Genomic DNA, 17813 nt, shown 5'->3' with positions numbered 1-17813 from the left:
GCTCAGTGGTTCCACCGCCTGCCTCACAAGTGCAAGGACCCAAGTTCGATCCCCGGTACCAAAAAAAAAAAAAAAAAAAAAAACTTTAATAAAAAAGCATTTGCCAGATTTTTTTGTTTATTAGGCAAACACTCCTGAGGCCTAATCATTTGTCAGCTTTATAAAATCCGTCACCATAAATTATGTTCCTTTCCCCCCCCCCAGTTGACTCTTTTTTCCCTTAATTTAGAAAATTTTATTGTCCTTACAACTTTCTAGGACAAAGCCCATTACATACACTAAATTGCACGGGTACTATGTTTTACCATAACACAGCAGTGATTACTCAATTCGTGGAATAGGCCTCCGCTCCAGAAGATGCCCCAAGTTGAAGAAGTAGACATTAATTCCAGGCACATGGCGATATGAGGACAGGAGATGTGCTACACTGTAGCACAACCCAGATTGGTCTTTGCAGCGTGTAAATGCATTTTTTATTAGGCCAGCAATGATCAGATATGCAAGCAGCTACCGAGTGCTCATAGAGGCCTCTCATGTTTCACTTCCTCTCTTTGCTACCTGTGACAGAAAAGCAATCTGAAAACCCTGCTCTCAGCCACCCCAGCAGCAAGGCCACAGTTCGTGTTAGGAGGTGCAGTCGAGTAAACAGCTGCTCCAAAGGACCCTGGAAACACTCAGTGCTGAGTTTATGTTACGTTTTTAAAAGACGATCTGAGTGGAAAACACTTTCTATTAAAAATAACCAATCATCTTTGTTGTCCCTGCTGCCGTGTTTGGCTTGGAGACTGGCTTGTTAGAAGGCCCGGGACAGGGTTTATCTGGGCTTACTCCTGCCCACCGATTGAACAATCTTCTCCCACTCCTGTTATCAGCACTGGCACAAATATGCTAAATCTGACTCCCCAAAAACATTCTCGGTATTTTTTTACCTCAAAAAGTCCAAAATAAAAACTTACATAGACTTCAAAGAACATCTAGAAAAACCTCGCCAAATACAAATCAAGGAGAAAAAAATCACATGTGTGTGTGAGTTGGGGTGAACAGTATATGATTGCTTTTTAAACCACTGCAATCAAAATTCAATGAGAATAAAATTACAAAGTAAAGTTGATTATAGTAGAGAAGTCAGGCATTAACCTTATGTTGACAAAACAGGACTATAATCAAAGGACAAAAATCCAAAATAATGACATTGAAAGAGAAAATATGAAGGCAGACCCTTTTAGAACTAGTACTTAAAATCCTATGATTTTATACAAAACTGTGAAATAACAGAAGCCAGGCAAATTTATGCCAAAGCAAAACATTTTGTATACTTTGGAGGCCCATTAAAGTATTTTAGATAACATGTGAGGCTAAATGGCCTCGAGATAGATGTGTTTTAGTACTGCTGATAAGACTTTTTTGCAGGGATGTGCCTATCCTGAGAAGACCACTGAATATGTTATTTTCAAATTGCTACTTCCTATAACTCAATATTCTTTGTTTTCACAGAGATAATGATGACCCTTAGTTTAGGAAATTATTATGCAAAAGACTGTAGCTGATAAAAGCACAGTTTTGTTTTGATCCTCAAGGGTTCCACTGTGTTTTTAATCAGGCATTGTTAGATATTTAGTCATTCCATTAAGGTCTTATAAAATATTTATGTGGGAGTAGAGAAAGGAAAAGAAAGATTCAAGAGTAAATTAAGTACATGATAGCAGAAGTGAAGGTTTCATCTCAAGTTCAAAAACAAGTGATTTTAGCCTCAGTGTCACAAAACAATAATAAAAGAAAATGAACTTACATACCAAATGAGATCCAGGGAGGGTAAAGAATTATTTCATGTATTAAAGCTGCTTTTGAGAAATCCTTCCTATTTTATAAGGCAATCTTCTATAGAAGTAAAAACAGAGACTTTGGGGTACAACAGTCCTGGGTTGAATTTCTTGCTCAGCTATTTAATAAATGTGTGCATCCAGGAAAATTAGATAAGCTTGCAAAATCATGGTGTTCTCATTTGTTCATGGATTAAGAATTATTTCTGAAATGGATATAAATCACGCCCCACACTCGTGGAATACCGAAGGCATTCCTAGCCCCAGCCTCTCTTCGTGGTACAAGATTCGCCCTTAATATGTTGCTTTTAACTGACTTTTAAAAATGTTTCTTCTGTATTTCTCTAATGCATATATCCTTTCAAATGGATCTTTTAAATTCTGTCTAGATTTATTAGCTGTTTTTACAATGCTGTCTGAGCTATTTGGAGCATTATGCAGTTTTACTAGTTCTAGAAGCTTCTGCAAGAATTAGCCTGTTGCCCAAATCAAGGCCTGCACATTTCCCCAGCAGACTCAGGAAGTGGAGATTTTGTAATCTTTGGAAAACAGGCCAATGCAATAACTCTATTTTCATGAGGCATCCTGAAGAATAACCCAAGATAGACTACCTGAAAAAAAATATGTAAGTAGCTTAAAAGCCAAACTACTACAATTAGGACCTCTTGGACCGTGGACTATTCCACACCTTCAGGTCTGAGTCAGGGTTTTGAACTCACTTTGCATTAGCAGGATTGCAAGTGGTCAAACTGGCCAGGGCCAGGGCGGCAGCTTCTTGGACCTCTTCGTTGTCACTTTTGAGCAAGCGCACTAACTGTGGGATCCCTGCAGGTAAAGAAGGGTAAAGACGAGGCTCTGAGGAGCCTGCGCAGGCTGGAACAGGGCCACCCGGAAAGGTTCGGAGCGTTTGTTTCCAGATTGCTTACCCTGAGTGTTGAAGAAATCTTGGCTGCCCGCATTTCCACACATGGCCGAGATGGCTTGGGAAGCAGCGACTTGAGTTCCATCGCTTTCAGAACCCAAAAGGGTTACGAGGCACTTTTCGACCTCTTGTTCGTGGAAAAGTTTTCTACTTTCAGCTTTTATTATCCAAAAGAAAAAAATAAATCAGAATTTGGCTGCAGATACTGTAAGTATTACTACTTACCCGTCCAAAGCACGATCGGACCACAAACCATTCGGTATCCGAGTCCTGGAGACTAAACAAAATGCACACCTGTCAACCTTTGGGACACATGGAAAAGTCAGGGGATCATGGATGCTGCGTTTGCTTCTTCCCTTACATGATATATATCGATACTATGGACAATTCTATGATCAGGAAGCGGCCAGGTTCTAGATTTAGTAAGCACTTATTTAACAACAATCATGTGCTGACCTGGAGCTCAGTATTCACACAGGCAGTCTCTTCACTAAGACTAAAGCTTGCTTATTTGGTCCTTTTAAATACAAAACACAGCATTTGAAGAATGCTTGCAGTGTACAAACAGCTGAGCCAAAGGCCCCAGGCTTCAGGAGAAGAGCAGAGTGGCAGAGAAAGTAGCAATGAATAGGAAGCGTAATTCTGCTGACTTATATCACAACCTCTTCATGCAGAACTAGTTCACTGCTTAAATGAACTGGTTTTTATCCCGAAATATTTGCAGAAATTAGTAATGGTTATGTTTCCATATTAAAGTGAAGATGTGATTTCTCCCTCCCTGTAGTGATGATTGTAGAAAATGGACCTCGTCCGGGGAAGCGGCATCACTCTTAGGCAGCACCCCATTTACAAGTACGCAGGGCTCTTGTTCATGGGATGCCCGGATGTGCACCCGGAAATCTGGCCCAAGAGGCATGGACTAAGTTGCTAACGCTGCTGCTCGGTCCTATTAAACCAATCATGGGTCATGTCCTGCAAACCTATCGGTTTAATTCCTGACCCCTTTCACTTAACTTTGGAATTCAGGCGGGTCAGAATTGTGCTTCATTAAAAAGCTGCAGTCAATACTTAAATCTCAAGGAGGTAGCTCCCAATGTGTTGTAAAATACACGTACACTCTCCCTCTTGTTTTCACTGAAAAAAAGAAACACCGAACTTTTCCAGCGTCTCTGACCTAAAATGCTTAGATGTATCATTAAGGCTTCGCTGATAGCTCTAAGCAAAATTTCTTTGCAGGACACGCAGCAGAGATTCTGTCAGGAAAGCTGGCCAAAATACAGCAGTGCAAGTGGGATCAAAATATACGGTGAGTGTTTATAAAAACTGTATTGCAGTAAAAGGGACATTGCCCCTAATTCCCCCTCAAAATAATACCCCCCCTTACCCCTGTCGTTCTGCCCACTTTCTGAAGGTGATCTGAAGTCTCTTTTCCTTATGAGCTATGATCAAAAATACAATAAGCAGTGAGTGCCATGCAGTGGAAAGGGAGGCTACTATGCACCCGATGCACCCTTATTCACTGGGTGTGGCACCATGGGACTGTGGCTCTGCCCCAAAATGATCCTGAAAGAGAAACATTGGAATCAACTCAGATCACGGAGGCAGCCACGGCAGCACAACTAGAGCCACTTATACAAAAAGACTTCTGTAATTGCTTCAGAAAGTGGCAAGAGGAATGGGATCAGTGTGTGGCAGCAGAGGAGGAGTACTTTGAGGGCGATTCATTGCAATGTGACTTGTACTGTAATAAATTTTTAAAATATAAATTTTTATCATATTTTTATCACAACTTGTAATTAATTTGAAAAGGCTGACTTTGCAATGTGTAATTGTTGCATTCCAAGCCGCCCCCCCAGTATGTATGCAATTGTTGGAAAGATTTTCAAAAATGATTTAAGTAAGTACTGTGGGCAATTAATTTCTCAACCCCGCGGGGAGTGTTCTTAAATCCCAGCTGTGTTCACCAAACCTCACAAGTGTGGACCGCAGTGTGGCTGTAACAGACTCACACAATGAATTAACACATTAACCAAGTACTTTCGATTCCTACACCAAGTAAAGCGTTTGAGTTTTAATCACACAGATAATAAAAATGGCAAGACAGTTATGCTACTAAAAGACTAAGGTCCTTCAAAATCATACTCGTTCAGTATCACTAAAACAAAAAGCTAAAAATGAGTCTGCAGGTAAGGAACGATGCTTTTCTTCACCCATTCTCAGAAGTGGCCATTACGCCATCTTTCTCCTGCTGAGATGTTAATGCCAGTGCATAAACCTCCTGGCAACATGGTAATTAACACCTTCCTCCTACTGGTACCGGGTCAAAGGAACTACACTCAGGCTGGGCTTTTTACAACAGGGAATGCATGTTATAACTTCATCCCCCAAGCAAAACTTCAAGAATGCATGGTGTGTTTCAGCTGTGTTTCTCACATACAGTAACAGCTCATTGTATAAAAAAGTTTTTATGACAGAAAGTAAAAAAGCAGTTGTAAGTGATAGTTACATTGTTTTTCCCAACAGTTTAAGGAGCAATATTTCTACAAACCTAATTTCTAACTGGAAACCTTTTAAAACTTCATGATTATTTACTTTTGATACAGAAATATTAGGAGATAACTTCATTAAACTTCACATTCCTATTATAACTAATGTAAAAAACATACATCTAGCTAAGCTGCCTGGATCTGGGACAGAGGGGCCAATAATTGATATGAAAGTAGACAATAGGTACAATAGGACCTGAAATAGAGGTGGAGTCTACAGCCATGCAGGGAGAGGAGGTAGCTATTGTAGATCAGACCAGGTAAACAGAGTTAAGCAGCAAGTGAATACATGAACAAACAAGAGAACAATGTGTTCACTTATGCTCCAGTGCTGGCCCTAGGCATGTGAGTTCTGACATAGTGCTGTATTGATTCCTGATCAGAAATGAACAGTTTTGCCCACAATTGTCATGGTAAAGGTGAGAAGCATGAAACGGAGATTTTCTTAAAGCCCTGTGCCTCCAGTCAGAAAAAGGCATTCTTAAAAATTTATTGGGATACGTGACTGAGAGGAAAGCTTGAATCTTTATGGAATCATATATCTTTCTAGAGGTTTTAAGAATCAAGCTTTCAGGTCTGGAATCTCCTAAGTATGAAAAAATTAAATCACCTAAGCACCTATTTGATTGCCATATCTTTTTGACATACTTTTTCAATGCTTCCACAATCTCCAGACAGAGGACTAATATATCTAGAATGGAACTTAAAAAAAAAAAATAGACTTCCACAAAATAAAAGAGCCAATCAAAAAAATGGGCAAGTGAAATGAACAGACACCTCACAAAAGAAGTACAAATAGCCAGTAAACTCATGAAGAAATACTCAACATCCCTGGTCATTACAGAAATGCAAATTAAAACAACACCAAGATTCCATCTTATCCCGGTAAGAATGGCCATCATCAAAAAATCAAATATAGTAATAACAAAGCTATGGGGGAAAGGAAATCTACATTGTTGGTAGAAATGTAAACCAGTACAAACCCTATGGAAATCCATTAGAGATTCCTCAAAAAAAACTAAAACTAGAAACTATCTGACCCAGCTATTCTCCTAGGTATCTTCCTGAAAGAGTTAAAGACATCATATTACAGTGATACATACATACATACATGTTTATAGCAGCACAAATCATAATAGTTAAATCTTAGAAGCAGCCTATATGTCCATCAACAGATGAATGGATAAATAAAATGTAGTATTTATATACAATGAAGTAGTACTCTACCATAAAGAAGGATAAGTTTGAGTCATCTGTAAGAAAATGCTGCATCTTGAGACCATAGTGTTAAGTGAAATAAATCAGACACACAAGCTTCAATATGGTATGGTTTCTCTTACATGAGAAACCCAAAATAAAATAAAGAACAAAATAAAAGACAGATAATAGGGCATAGGGAAATGGTTGCCTCTTATTAGGAAGGGAATCAAGAGATGAATGCAGGATGGAGGGAGGGGAGGGAAAGGGAACAAAAAAGAAATTAAGATGTATTATGTACACATACTAACTCTACATAAGGAATATAAACATTATGTACTACAAACAGGTACTAATAATAAAAAAAGACAAGGAAGGAGCTGGGGATTTAGCTCAGTGGTTTCGCCGCCTGCTGCGCAAGCACAAGGACCCGAGTTCGATCCCCAGTACCAAAAAAAAAAGAGACAAGGATGGGAAAAAAACCCAATTTGCAACTAGACTAATAGCCTAAACCAGAACAAAAGAATACAAGATTACAGTCTAGTGTAAATTATATGCTCCAGACTATAATGCAGAGTGTCTGAACAAGAACAGATTGATGTGTGTGATGGCTGCGTGATTGTACAAAATGGAAGAGTCTCTAATGCCAAGTCAGGGTGTCTGGACTAGTCCTGTTTATTCTACTCCAAGAGTTGTTAATTTGGGGGCCGTGAATGCAGAAAACAAAGATGGGCTTTGGGTAGTTCATGAAGTTCCTGAAATTATATGGAGAACTCTGTACATATGAAAAGGTTTGGGATGGTTGCTCTTGGGCCAGATTCTCAGAGAAAGTCAAGATTCTCAAAAAGTTGAGTTTGGCAGTGTAGTTGGACGTGCTTAGAAGCTGTCAGAAATTCAGGCAGGAAATCAAAGGACATGTCGGAATTAGAAACAGATTTGAGATTCAATTGCTTCCTTGCTGCTTATGAAACATTAGTCATAAGTGAGATTGCTCAGGAAGATTTTTAAAAAGAATAAGAGGACAGAAAGACAAGTTTAATATTGAAGTGGCAAGCAGAGGAGAGGAAGCTGATAAAGGAAAGGTTGGTCTGATGATCAGAACAGTATGGAGAGAAGAGTTATAGAAATCAAAGGATAAAAGAGTTTCAAGGAGGAAGGGAAATCAGCGGTGGCCGTCACACAGTGACCAAGTTCTAAGCGACTGAACACATATGACTAGAGAGCTTGGTGTTAGGTGGTCAGTGGCAGGTTCCTTAAGGACGGCCTCGCAAATGAAGTCATAGGCAGTAGGGTAAGTGATGGAGATCAGGAGCAGTTATTTAAAATGGACTAGCCTGCCAAATAGGGTAACAATAAGAAAAGGAGAAAAAAGGGACAATGGGACGAAGGCTTTTGAAGAAACAGAGTTCCATAAGTCATCCCTGGTCAATAGCTGTGGGCCTCTCCGGATGCGCCACGTGTCTGATTTACTTCCTCCTACATGACCGGAAGGATCAGGAGAAGATGGGATGTGGATGCCGCCATGCCACATTTGAGGAAAAACCCTCATCATCTAAAGCTAGGCTGAAGGACCCCACTGCCATCTCGGCCAATGGAGAAGCGGGACAAGGGCCCCCCGGACCAGGTCTGGTCATCAGCACCAGGCTCAGGCAGACCACTCCGCATCCCACAGTGAGCACTGGAAACTGGAATCACGAAAGACTGCATGAGCGGCATGGGAGAGAGAATGGAGGTGGCCTCCAACCGTAAGCACTTCTGGGGAGAACAGACTAACTGAGGCAAAAACCAATCAAAAGTTTAGTAGGAAATAACAGCTTCCTGCGTTAGGAGAGACAGAAATACTGGCAATCAAAAGGCTTTTCCGTGTAGTAGAGAAAGTGGCATGGAGCATGGACATGTCAAGGCAACAGCTCTGAAGTCACATGATAAACGATTCATCCAAACATAAGAAAAAAGCATTCTATACATACAATAATAAAAGCCAGGCTGACCTCAGCCTAGGTCTCTACAAAAGCGAGGTTCAAAGATAGTCGAGGAGAAAATGTTATGATGAAGGATTCCAAACCAATCCCGCTAAACTATCACAAAATGTTTGAAGGCAACAAACATATTCACAGATAGTGTAAGGTCTGGAAGTGCACCACTCTGGGATATTTCTAAAACAAATTTTTAATTGAAAAAATATACTGTGGTTAATTTGAGAAATGAAAAATAAAATCTTAGGAACAGGTCAACTTTATCATGAGTACTGAATGGCAAAGAATCTATAATCCTCTTACAAACATCAGAGAGAGAAAAAGTTGTGGAAGCAAATTTGCTAAATATCTTACATAACTATTGTAACTTTAATTATTTCTTTTTCCAGTACCAGGGATTGAACTCAGGACCTTGTGCTTGCCAGGCAGGCATGGCAGCACTGACCTACATCCCCAGCCCAAATTTTAACTATTTTTAGAAGTTTCTTAAATATATTTTTTAAAAAGCACCATAGAAAAACAGAGCAGAAAGCATAATACATGATGTCATCAATAAAACCAAATACAGTAGTTGTAAAATGAAATCTGACACTAGTTCTTCACCTTGCCTTCTGGATCTAATGGTGGTGAAGTCTTCCCAGTATCACTAGTCTGTGGGGTCCTCCCCATGCCTGCTGTACCCTTTGCCCTAACTTCTGGAAGGGGTTCCTTCATTTGTCTACTTAAACTAGCTGAAGTTTACAGATCTGTTCTCTGCCAAGACCACTTTTAATAATACATGGCAATCTTAATACCAGAATCTAAAACTCAAGGGCAACAGTGGAGCTTTTTAAAAGCATAATCAGTCCGTGGATATAAAACAATATGAAATAAAGCAAAGTTATAAGAGAAAATTTAGAGAAATAACATATCAGGAAGCTCCTAATACACCCTATAGATCTAGTAGATAAAATAATAAACAAGGACAAAAAGAACTGTACAATATAATTTATGAAGGTGAACTAAAAGATAAGCCCCAAAGTCCATATTCTACAGGAAATACATTCATTTGCCTTTTCAGCAAATATTTATCCATTCATCGCTTTCATTGTCCTTATGTTTGGAACAGTGCCTTGCATACAACACATATACAATAAACACTTGTTAATTCACAAGCTAGTGTACCTTTTCAAGGTTTAGGAGATCACTTGTGTCGACTGATCATTTCTAGGCCTCAAAGAAAGTGCAATACTACTCTCAAAGAAAAACTGCAGTTTCAAAAACCACAAATAAAATGTTCGAATTTAAAATGAAAGCCTGCAAGGTCTGTCTTGATTGGAAAAGGCCCCACTGCTCGCCGTAGGCCTTTTCCTCAGAGGGTTGCTCCAATATACTGAGTAATTGATTAAAAATACTTGCTTCATAGGACTGAAATGAAAAATAATCATAAATAACCCATCTTTATATTACATAAAATAATGGTGCCTAATTTTAAAATACTGTTCCTAAAAATAAGAGGAAGCCTGGAAGAGGTAAGGGAATGATCACAGGATAAGCCTGAGGACGTGCCATATGGGGACAGACTACATAAGAGAAGGATCCTTCAGTTCGGCAGAGTCGTGGTTGAAGGCCACACGATATCATCACAGATGACACAGATGAAGGAAATACAGATTTAGTCACTAGATTCTAAAATAAAGACTGAGACACGATTTGAAGCCAGAATGTAGTTACTTTAGAACGAACATAAGGAAGCAGAATCAGAAAACATTAAGCGCCAGGAAGGACTTAGAGACTATTTGCTTGACTTATTTTGTGTCACAAATAAAAAATAGATTTCAACAAATGATGCTAGAGAATTGGACACCTACATGCAAAAGAATGAAGTTGGACACTTTCCTTATACCATATACAAAACTAAACTCAAAGATCAAGGACCTAAATGTAAGAACTAAAACTATAAAATTCTTGGAAGAAGGGAGGGGCTGTATGACACTAAATCTGATGATGTATACCAAAAGAACAAAAGAAAAAAAATCAAGATAAATTAGACTATGTCAAAGTGAAAAGTCATGTGCATCAAACGAACACAATCAGCAGAATCCAAATGCAACCCACAGAATGGGAGAAAGTATCTTCCAATCATATATTTGATAAGGGATTAATATCCAGAATATATAAAGAATTCCTACAAGTCAATATTTTTTAAAAAACCAAGTAAACCAGTTAAAAATGGGCAAAGGACTTGAGTAGACATTTCTCCAAAGAAGTGGCTAATAAGCAGATGAAAAGATCTCACCATAACTAATCATTGGGGAAATGTAAATCAAAACCATAAGGAGAATCCACCTCACACTAAACACAGTGAATAAGTGTAGGCTAGGATGTGGAGAAACTGGAACCCTTGTGCACTGCTGGTATGAATGAAAAAATGGTGCAACTGCTATGGGAAACAATATGGCAGCTCCTCAAAAACTTAAAAATATGACCTAGAAATTCCACTTCCAGGTACATACACCCAGTGAACTGAAAGCACAGATTCAAAGAACTATTTTTTCACCCATGCTCATAGTAGCATTACTCACAACATACAAAAGGCAAAAGCAACCCAACTATCAGTGGTTAAGAGAATAAACAATATGTGGGATATATATGTAACAAAATATTATACAGTATGTATTAAAACACAAAACAATCCTGATATATGCTACAACATGGATGAACCTTCAGGGCACCATGCTAAGTGCTATACAGCCATAAAGGACAAATACTGTATGACTCCAGGTACCTAAAGTACGCAGAGCAGTCAAATTCAGAGACTGGAAGTAGAATGGTGGTGGCCAGAAACTGCAGAGAGTTACTGTTTAATTAGTATCAAATTTCAGTTTTGCCAGCTGAAGAGTTCTGTGAGCCAGTGGCACCACAACAGTGGGAATGTATCTGTGCCACTTCTGTGCACTTAAGACAGTTACAGTGGTCACTTTCATATTATAAATATTTTATGATAATTTTAAAAAAGGAATAATGGAACTCATTTCTTGTCCTTTGATCAAAACCTGCTCCTCCTTCTGACCTCCCCATTTCCAGGAGCTGTGACACTTTCCCAGCTGTCCACGGCGGACACCTGGCCTCATCCTTGGTATGGCCTTCTCTCTCCCTCAGCCCACAGGTCCTTCCACCCGTACTGTGGATTCTTCGTGGTGGACCCGCAACTGTGCTGAGGCTTCTCCTTGCAGAAGCCTTGACGCCCTCCCACCATCACATCTCTGGTCAATGTGATGCTGCAGTACATGTGTATAATGTGTAAGATCATATAGTTAATCAGCATTTCTATCACCTCAAAATCCTCTCTGTAAGCTCTTTTGAAATATTCAATTATGTTGAACCACAGTTATCCTGCTGCGCTATGCAGAACGTTATATCTCCTTTCCAACTATATTCATGTACCCCCTACCTATCCCCTCTCGACCTGCCCCACCTCATTCCCTTCCCAGACTCCAGCAACCACTGTTCTATTCTGTGTCCTCTGAGGTCAACTTTTTAGCTTTCATATGTAAGTGAAGACGTGCAGCATTTGTCTTTCTGTCAGAGCAGCTTCATTTCTCACTGCCAGCCTCGCAAGTGCAAGGATCCGAGTTCAATCCCTGGTTCCCCAAAAAAAAGCGAAAAGCTGTAATGTTCTTTCCCAGAAGTCTGTTCCATGGCTCTGCCTTCCCACGAATTAACTTGGCTTATGATGCTCATTAGCATGTGGCTCCTCACTACTTCTACAGCCTTACGCCTGTTTTCTATGGCAGTCTACACTCTCCAGCCATTCTCAACACCTTCAGTTCTGGAACTTTCCACACTCTGGCCTCCTCACACAACTGTTCCTTCTTAGAGACCTGTGGGTTCTCTTCCATCCCACCCAGGCTCTCTTCACCCTACCAACTTTTATGACTCACTCTAGGCCCGAATTGTAAATCCCCAAGCCCAGCAAGGCTTCTCCGACCCAAGTCTGCATTAGGTCGCCTTCCTCAGTTTCCCCATGTTTCTGTCATCAAGTTCCCTGCATGCATTGAGCCTGCCTGTTCACTAGCCTGTTCTAGGTTCATCATCAGAAATTGGGGGTTCAATGAATCATGAATAAATGAACTAATAAATATGTCTGGGTCACATGACTAGCTCATTGCGGTGCCAATGGTAGAAGTAGTATTGGAACAAAAACACCAAGAACTCTCTGCTCCATGCTTTCTCGGGCTGCGTCACACCTGGGTGAATATAAAACTCACCAGCCCAGGAGGGGTTGGGACAGACCCAGAAAGAGCACAGAGAAGCCAAGGTATGCAAAAACTTCAGGCTCGACATTGTCCATGTTTTCCACGACATCTCTCTTTGGGTCTCAATCAGCTAAGACTCTTGGAATAAAAGGAAAAAGAACTGACTTGGCTATGATAATGTCCAGGTTCCATGCGGCAGAATACTAAATAAACCCAACATTGGCCAATTTCAAAACCCTTAATTCACAGCCCGTCTTTAGATTTGGCATTGATAATGGAAGTCGCAAGGCCCCTCTGTCGACTCTAACAGACAGTGAAATTCTGCTTGCTACGTTAAATCCTGGAATGAAGAAGTCCAGTATAGGCTGGAAAAAAAGTGTTTCTCACAATATACACATACACATATATATACAGATATGAATATATACACTTAGAATATAAATCTCTTAAAATAGTCAAAGCTGTCATCATGTATAAGAGTAGTGATTCAGAAGGGGAAAAATAAAATCACATCTTTTATTACACAAAATACTACAAATATACATAAATTAAAACTATAATTTCACCTCCAGTGCATGAGATATACTTAATCTCTCATATCTTACAGATTTATGTCAACATAGCTTGTCACAGAAAATGAAAATCATGTTATGTATATCGTAGGAGCATATTATTTTTCATGGTCGTATAACATGACACTACAAAAGACTCTTGCTGAAACTAGAAATTACTTTGTTGCCTTCATTCTGAATTGTGGATTTCTTGAAACAACACAAACAATGTATATATTTTGTATTGTTCCAAACATAAGAGAAGTTAAAGCTTAAAACTTAAGACTGAATAGTTAAACATAGGATTCTAATTAAATCATAATGCATTTATTATATTCCTGACAAATCTTTAACTCATTGGCAGTGGGATGAGCTTTGGTCTTAAGTAGTAAAAGTACCGCTATTCTCCAATGGCAAATAGCAAACTAGTACCCTAGTGTTTGCTAATAGTAATCAAAATTAGGATTATAAGAGGAAAATGTATGTTTAATTTATATAAAATGAGACATACAATCATAAGCTGCTTTAGCAATTGCTTTTGCTGCATTCTTCTGAATATCAGGAATTGTAGAGTTTTCTGCAAATGCTAGGAGCTTCTTAAGCCCCCCTGTCTGCCGAATCAGCAGGATACTATCCATATCTTCAAGGCAATTAGCCACCACTGAAAGTGCTTCTATGTGGAGGTCATTTAGTTCCTAGTAATAAAAACAGACACAACTTTAGAAAGCTGTTCTAAGAGAAAGTCACTCTTTGCAAATTTTACTGTAAGAAGAACTGAGATCAGTGAAAATGTAATGTAATTCTATTGTGACGGACTCTAGAAAACAGGACTTCTGTTTCTCAATGTAACATCACTGCCTAACCATCTGCCCCATTTTTGCTCATTTCTCTTATTCCAAAATGCTTTGTGGATAAAAATAATGCTTCTGAGGACATTTACATTAATGGTAGCCAGGGGGCATTGGTCATATAACCTTCCACCAAAAAAATTCTAAAACAATTTTTGAAACAGCAGAGAAAAACTGAAGGAAAATGCATTCCTCAAAATCTGCAGCTGATACAAGAAAGCTGGTAGAGTTTGTGGGTTTCTTGACGGAGGAATCTCCCAACTCCCCATGGCAGTAGGAAACTACAGCCTTGCCTAAACAGCTGGAGATCTCAGAGAGCAACCCGGAAAGTGGGAGAAGCACAGAAAAGATGACCCGCTGTCTTGACACTCCACTCAGGACTGCTCCTTGCCCAAGGAACTGATTTCACCACAGAAGTGCAACAAAGGGCCCGTACCCATGGGGTTCATGGGTCTTACCCATTCCCCACCATCCCAAAGCAGGTGGCTTGGCAGAGGGTTGGAATGGTCTTTTGAAGGCTCAGTTACAGCACCAGCCAGGTGGCAGTTCCTGTCAGGGTGGAGACAAGGTTCTCCACAAGCCTGTATGTGCACTGGGGCATGTGTGATGTATGATGCTGTTTCTCCCAAAGCTGGAATTCGGGAGTCCAAGAGCAAGGAGTGGAAATGGGAATGGCACCACTAATTTTACCCTTAATGACTCATTAGCAAAATCCTGGCTTCCTGTGCCTGCAGTCTTTATGATAAGCTGATCTAGAGCTCTGAATTCTAAAGCGAAGACTACATCCACCCAGAAATACAATGCCGTCAGGCCTCCCCATCCCTCTGAATCAAAGCAGAGAGTTACTTTGCAAAGGGAAATCAGACTGATACTCCATAAAGGAAGAAAGGAAGAATGTTGGAAAACAAGAGCTCTCTTAGTATGTCTCTTAGTACCATGCTCCGTGATTACAGTTAATGGAAATCCACAATGACTGAGGCCATGAAAAGCTCCTAGTGGTCCTGATCCTTCGGGACTGAAGGTCTGGCTCATCCCACAAGTAAAGTCCTATGACTAGTGGAGATGCTTGCTGAGAACAAAGGGAATATGGAATAGGTAGTGAAAGAAGGTAGTTGTGACTATCAACTACAACCGTGTTGACCGGTTAAAGAAATTAAGACTTTAATGATCATGAGTATTTCTTCCTTATTTTGTTATGAATACATTTGTGTGTGATATATACTTATATATAAATAATATATATGTATATATTATATATCTTTCACCTCTTACCCACTTATCACTGTACTAACTTTATACTACAAGAATTAATTTTGGTGAACTTTAGATCACTGTATTTCAGCTTCTGAAGATCAGTGAGAAGAGTAGACACCACCTGAGGACTTTGCATCCTCTTCTAGGGAAAGAGTATATTTTTGGTTGCATGTAGGATATTTGTATTATGTTAGGTGTATGTATTATTTTGACCTTGCCTTTCCTTGGAAGTTAAATATGATTTAAGAGGATATATACATACTAAATTGATAAGAAATACTTATAACAGTTAATTTTTATGTATCAACTTGGCTAGGCTACAGATTAATATTTAAATTAATAGACTTTGGATAAAACAGATTACTCTCCATAATGTGAGTGGGTCTCATCCAGTAAGTTGGAGGCCATAATAGAAAAACATTGACTTCCCGGAAACAGGAAACTCTGTCAGTAGATTGCCTTTTGGACTTGCTAAGTTTCCCAAACTGATTGAGCTAATTCCTTAATTATCCATTATATTCCTCTGAAGAACCCTCACTACTACAGAGAGCAAAAATCTGAGAATAAAGTGCCCAGACCTCTGACTGACCATTAAACCATATATATATATATGCATGGAGGCCACACCAGAGGTCCTTGAGAAGGGACAGCATTCGGTGACATCTGTTACTTTGCTGCTTTTCAAATAGGATTCCTTCCCCAAACCTGTGCAACTCAGCTGGCAGAGAGTGGAATGAAGTTTTCCTGGCCTAAGCTATCAGAGATGAGAGCCTGAAGCTAAGAGATGAGCCACAAATTTAATGCCCAGAAGCAAGGGTACCAAAAATGTGAGCCCCCAAATCTAAGTTAAGTTAAAACTCTTCTCATATCCATGGCTGATCTTAGAAACACTGGCAAGACCCCTAGAGTCAGGCTAAATAAAAACAATAGTAAATAGAAACCCTCAGAACTGAGCAGCGATACCAGCTGTTGTACCCCACAATAGAGACAGAAAGTTTTCAGCTATTGGCCTATTCAAACAAAATATTAACAATCCTCAGAAGAATACAGAAGAATTGGAATCACTAAAATGTTTTACCTGCAATGTTCATTTTGAATCAAAAATTGCTAGACACACAAAGAAACAGAGCAACATGAATCAAATTCTGGGGGTAAAAAGAGAGTCACTAAAATCCCACTCTAGACAAGGTAAGTTATTGGAATAAACAGTTAAAGACTTTAAAGCAGCTATTACAAATATGTTCAAAGAAGAAAGCTTAATAGACATGAAACTTAGAACTGAAAATTTAAGACTTGAAAAGCACAAAACTAAAAACAAAAATTCACCAGGAGTACTTAACATCAGATTAAAGATGGCAAAAGAATGAGAGCTTGAATAGACATCAAAAGAAATTAGCTAATCAAAAATTAAAGAAAAATAAACAGAACTTTAGTCTTTCAAAGTCATATCAAGCAGGACAACATAAGTATAATTGAGTCCTAGGGGGCAGAGGAGAAGGGAAAAAAATTAAATAATGAATGAAATGCCCATATTCAGTGGGAAACACTAATTTACAGATCTAAGGATGTATGGACTCCAATCAAAGCATACATATTATACTGATATGCAGAGCAAAAATGTAGAAAGCCAAAGATAAGAGAAATCTCAAAAGCAGCAGAAAAAACAAGACACCTTATGTTTGGAGAGTAGGGTTATGATTAACAGCTGACTTTCTTTCTTTCTTTTTTTGTTTCAGTGAGGTACCTGGGATTGAAACCAGCACCTTCACACATGCTAGGCAAGCACTTTACACACTGCACTAATTTCCAACCCTTCAGTGGCTGAATAATGATGTTCAGAAGAAACAGAAAGGTTCTAAATGAAAAAGATATATGTCAAAGAGGAATTTTGTGATAAACAAAAATATCTTCATAACTGTGAGAGAAAAAGGAAAATATTTTTAAATAAAGTTAAAAACTGAGATAATTTATGCCAGCATATCTGCACCATAAGAAATGCTAAATGGAGTTCTTCAGGTTGAAGGAAATGGCCCAGCTGGCACCCTGAATACACAGAAAATAATGATCAACACCAGAAATAGTAAATATATGGGTAGATACAAAAACCCCTAAATATCAATAAGTTGATAAACACTACACACACGGAAATGTAATTTTCTTTCTTAATTCCCTAAAGCACGTACAATGTAAGACTGTTCAAGACAAAAACTAATTCTGCTGCATTGTTGAGTTTATAATGCACATAGATATAAAATATATAGCAAAAATAGTATTCAGAATAGGAAAAGTAAGTAGAAATATAATGTTATAAGGCTTCAATACTTTACCTGGATTAGTTCAATATGAACTCTATGTAGACTAAGTTAAGTTTGAGTTGTGTATTGTAATCATCAGAGCAACTGCTAAGCACAAACAAATTTAACAAGAAAACCAGAAAAGAAATTAAGAGGTAGCATTAAGG

General features: G+C 38.9%; 1 protein-coding gene across 11 annotated transcripts in view; it reads right to left on the bottom strand.

Moving 5' to 3' along the window:
- The window catches only part of Armc3 (armadillo repeat containing 3), a 101991-nt gene that overhangs the window by 46947 nt on the left and 37231 nt on the right, over positions 1-17813 (bottom strand). For all 11 annotated transcript variants that reach the window (XM_021240437.2, XM_021240440.2, XM_013077864.3 and 8 more), the window contains 3 exons: positions 13762-13945; positions 2747-2899; positions 2540-2645 (listed from right to left, as the gene is read on the bottom strand). In XM_021240437.2, coding sequence (XP_021096096.1) covers positions 2540-2645; positions 2747-2899; positions 13762-13945 — 443 coding nt within the window. The remainder of the gene's footprint in view (positions 1-2539; positions 2646-2746; positions 2900-13761; positions 13946-17813) is intronic.

This window comes from Heterocephalus glaber, unplaced genomic scaffold (genome assembly GCF_053883595.1).
Source record: "Heterocephalus glaber isolate CG9 unplaced genomic scaffold, H.glaber_assembly_v1.0 deba00000768, whole genome shotgun sequence".
NCBI lineage: Eukaryota > Metazoa > Chordata > Mammalia > Rodentia > Bathyergidae > Heterocephalus > Heterocephalus glaber.
This window is presented reverse-complemented; position numbering and strand designations above follow the sequence as displayed.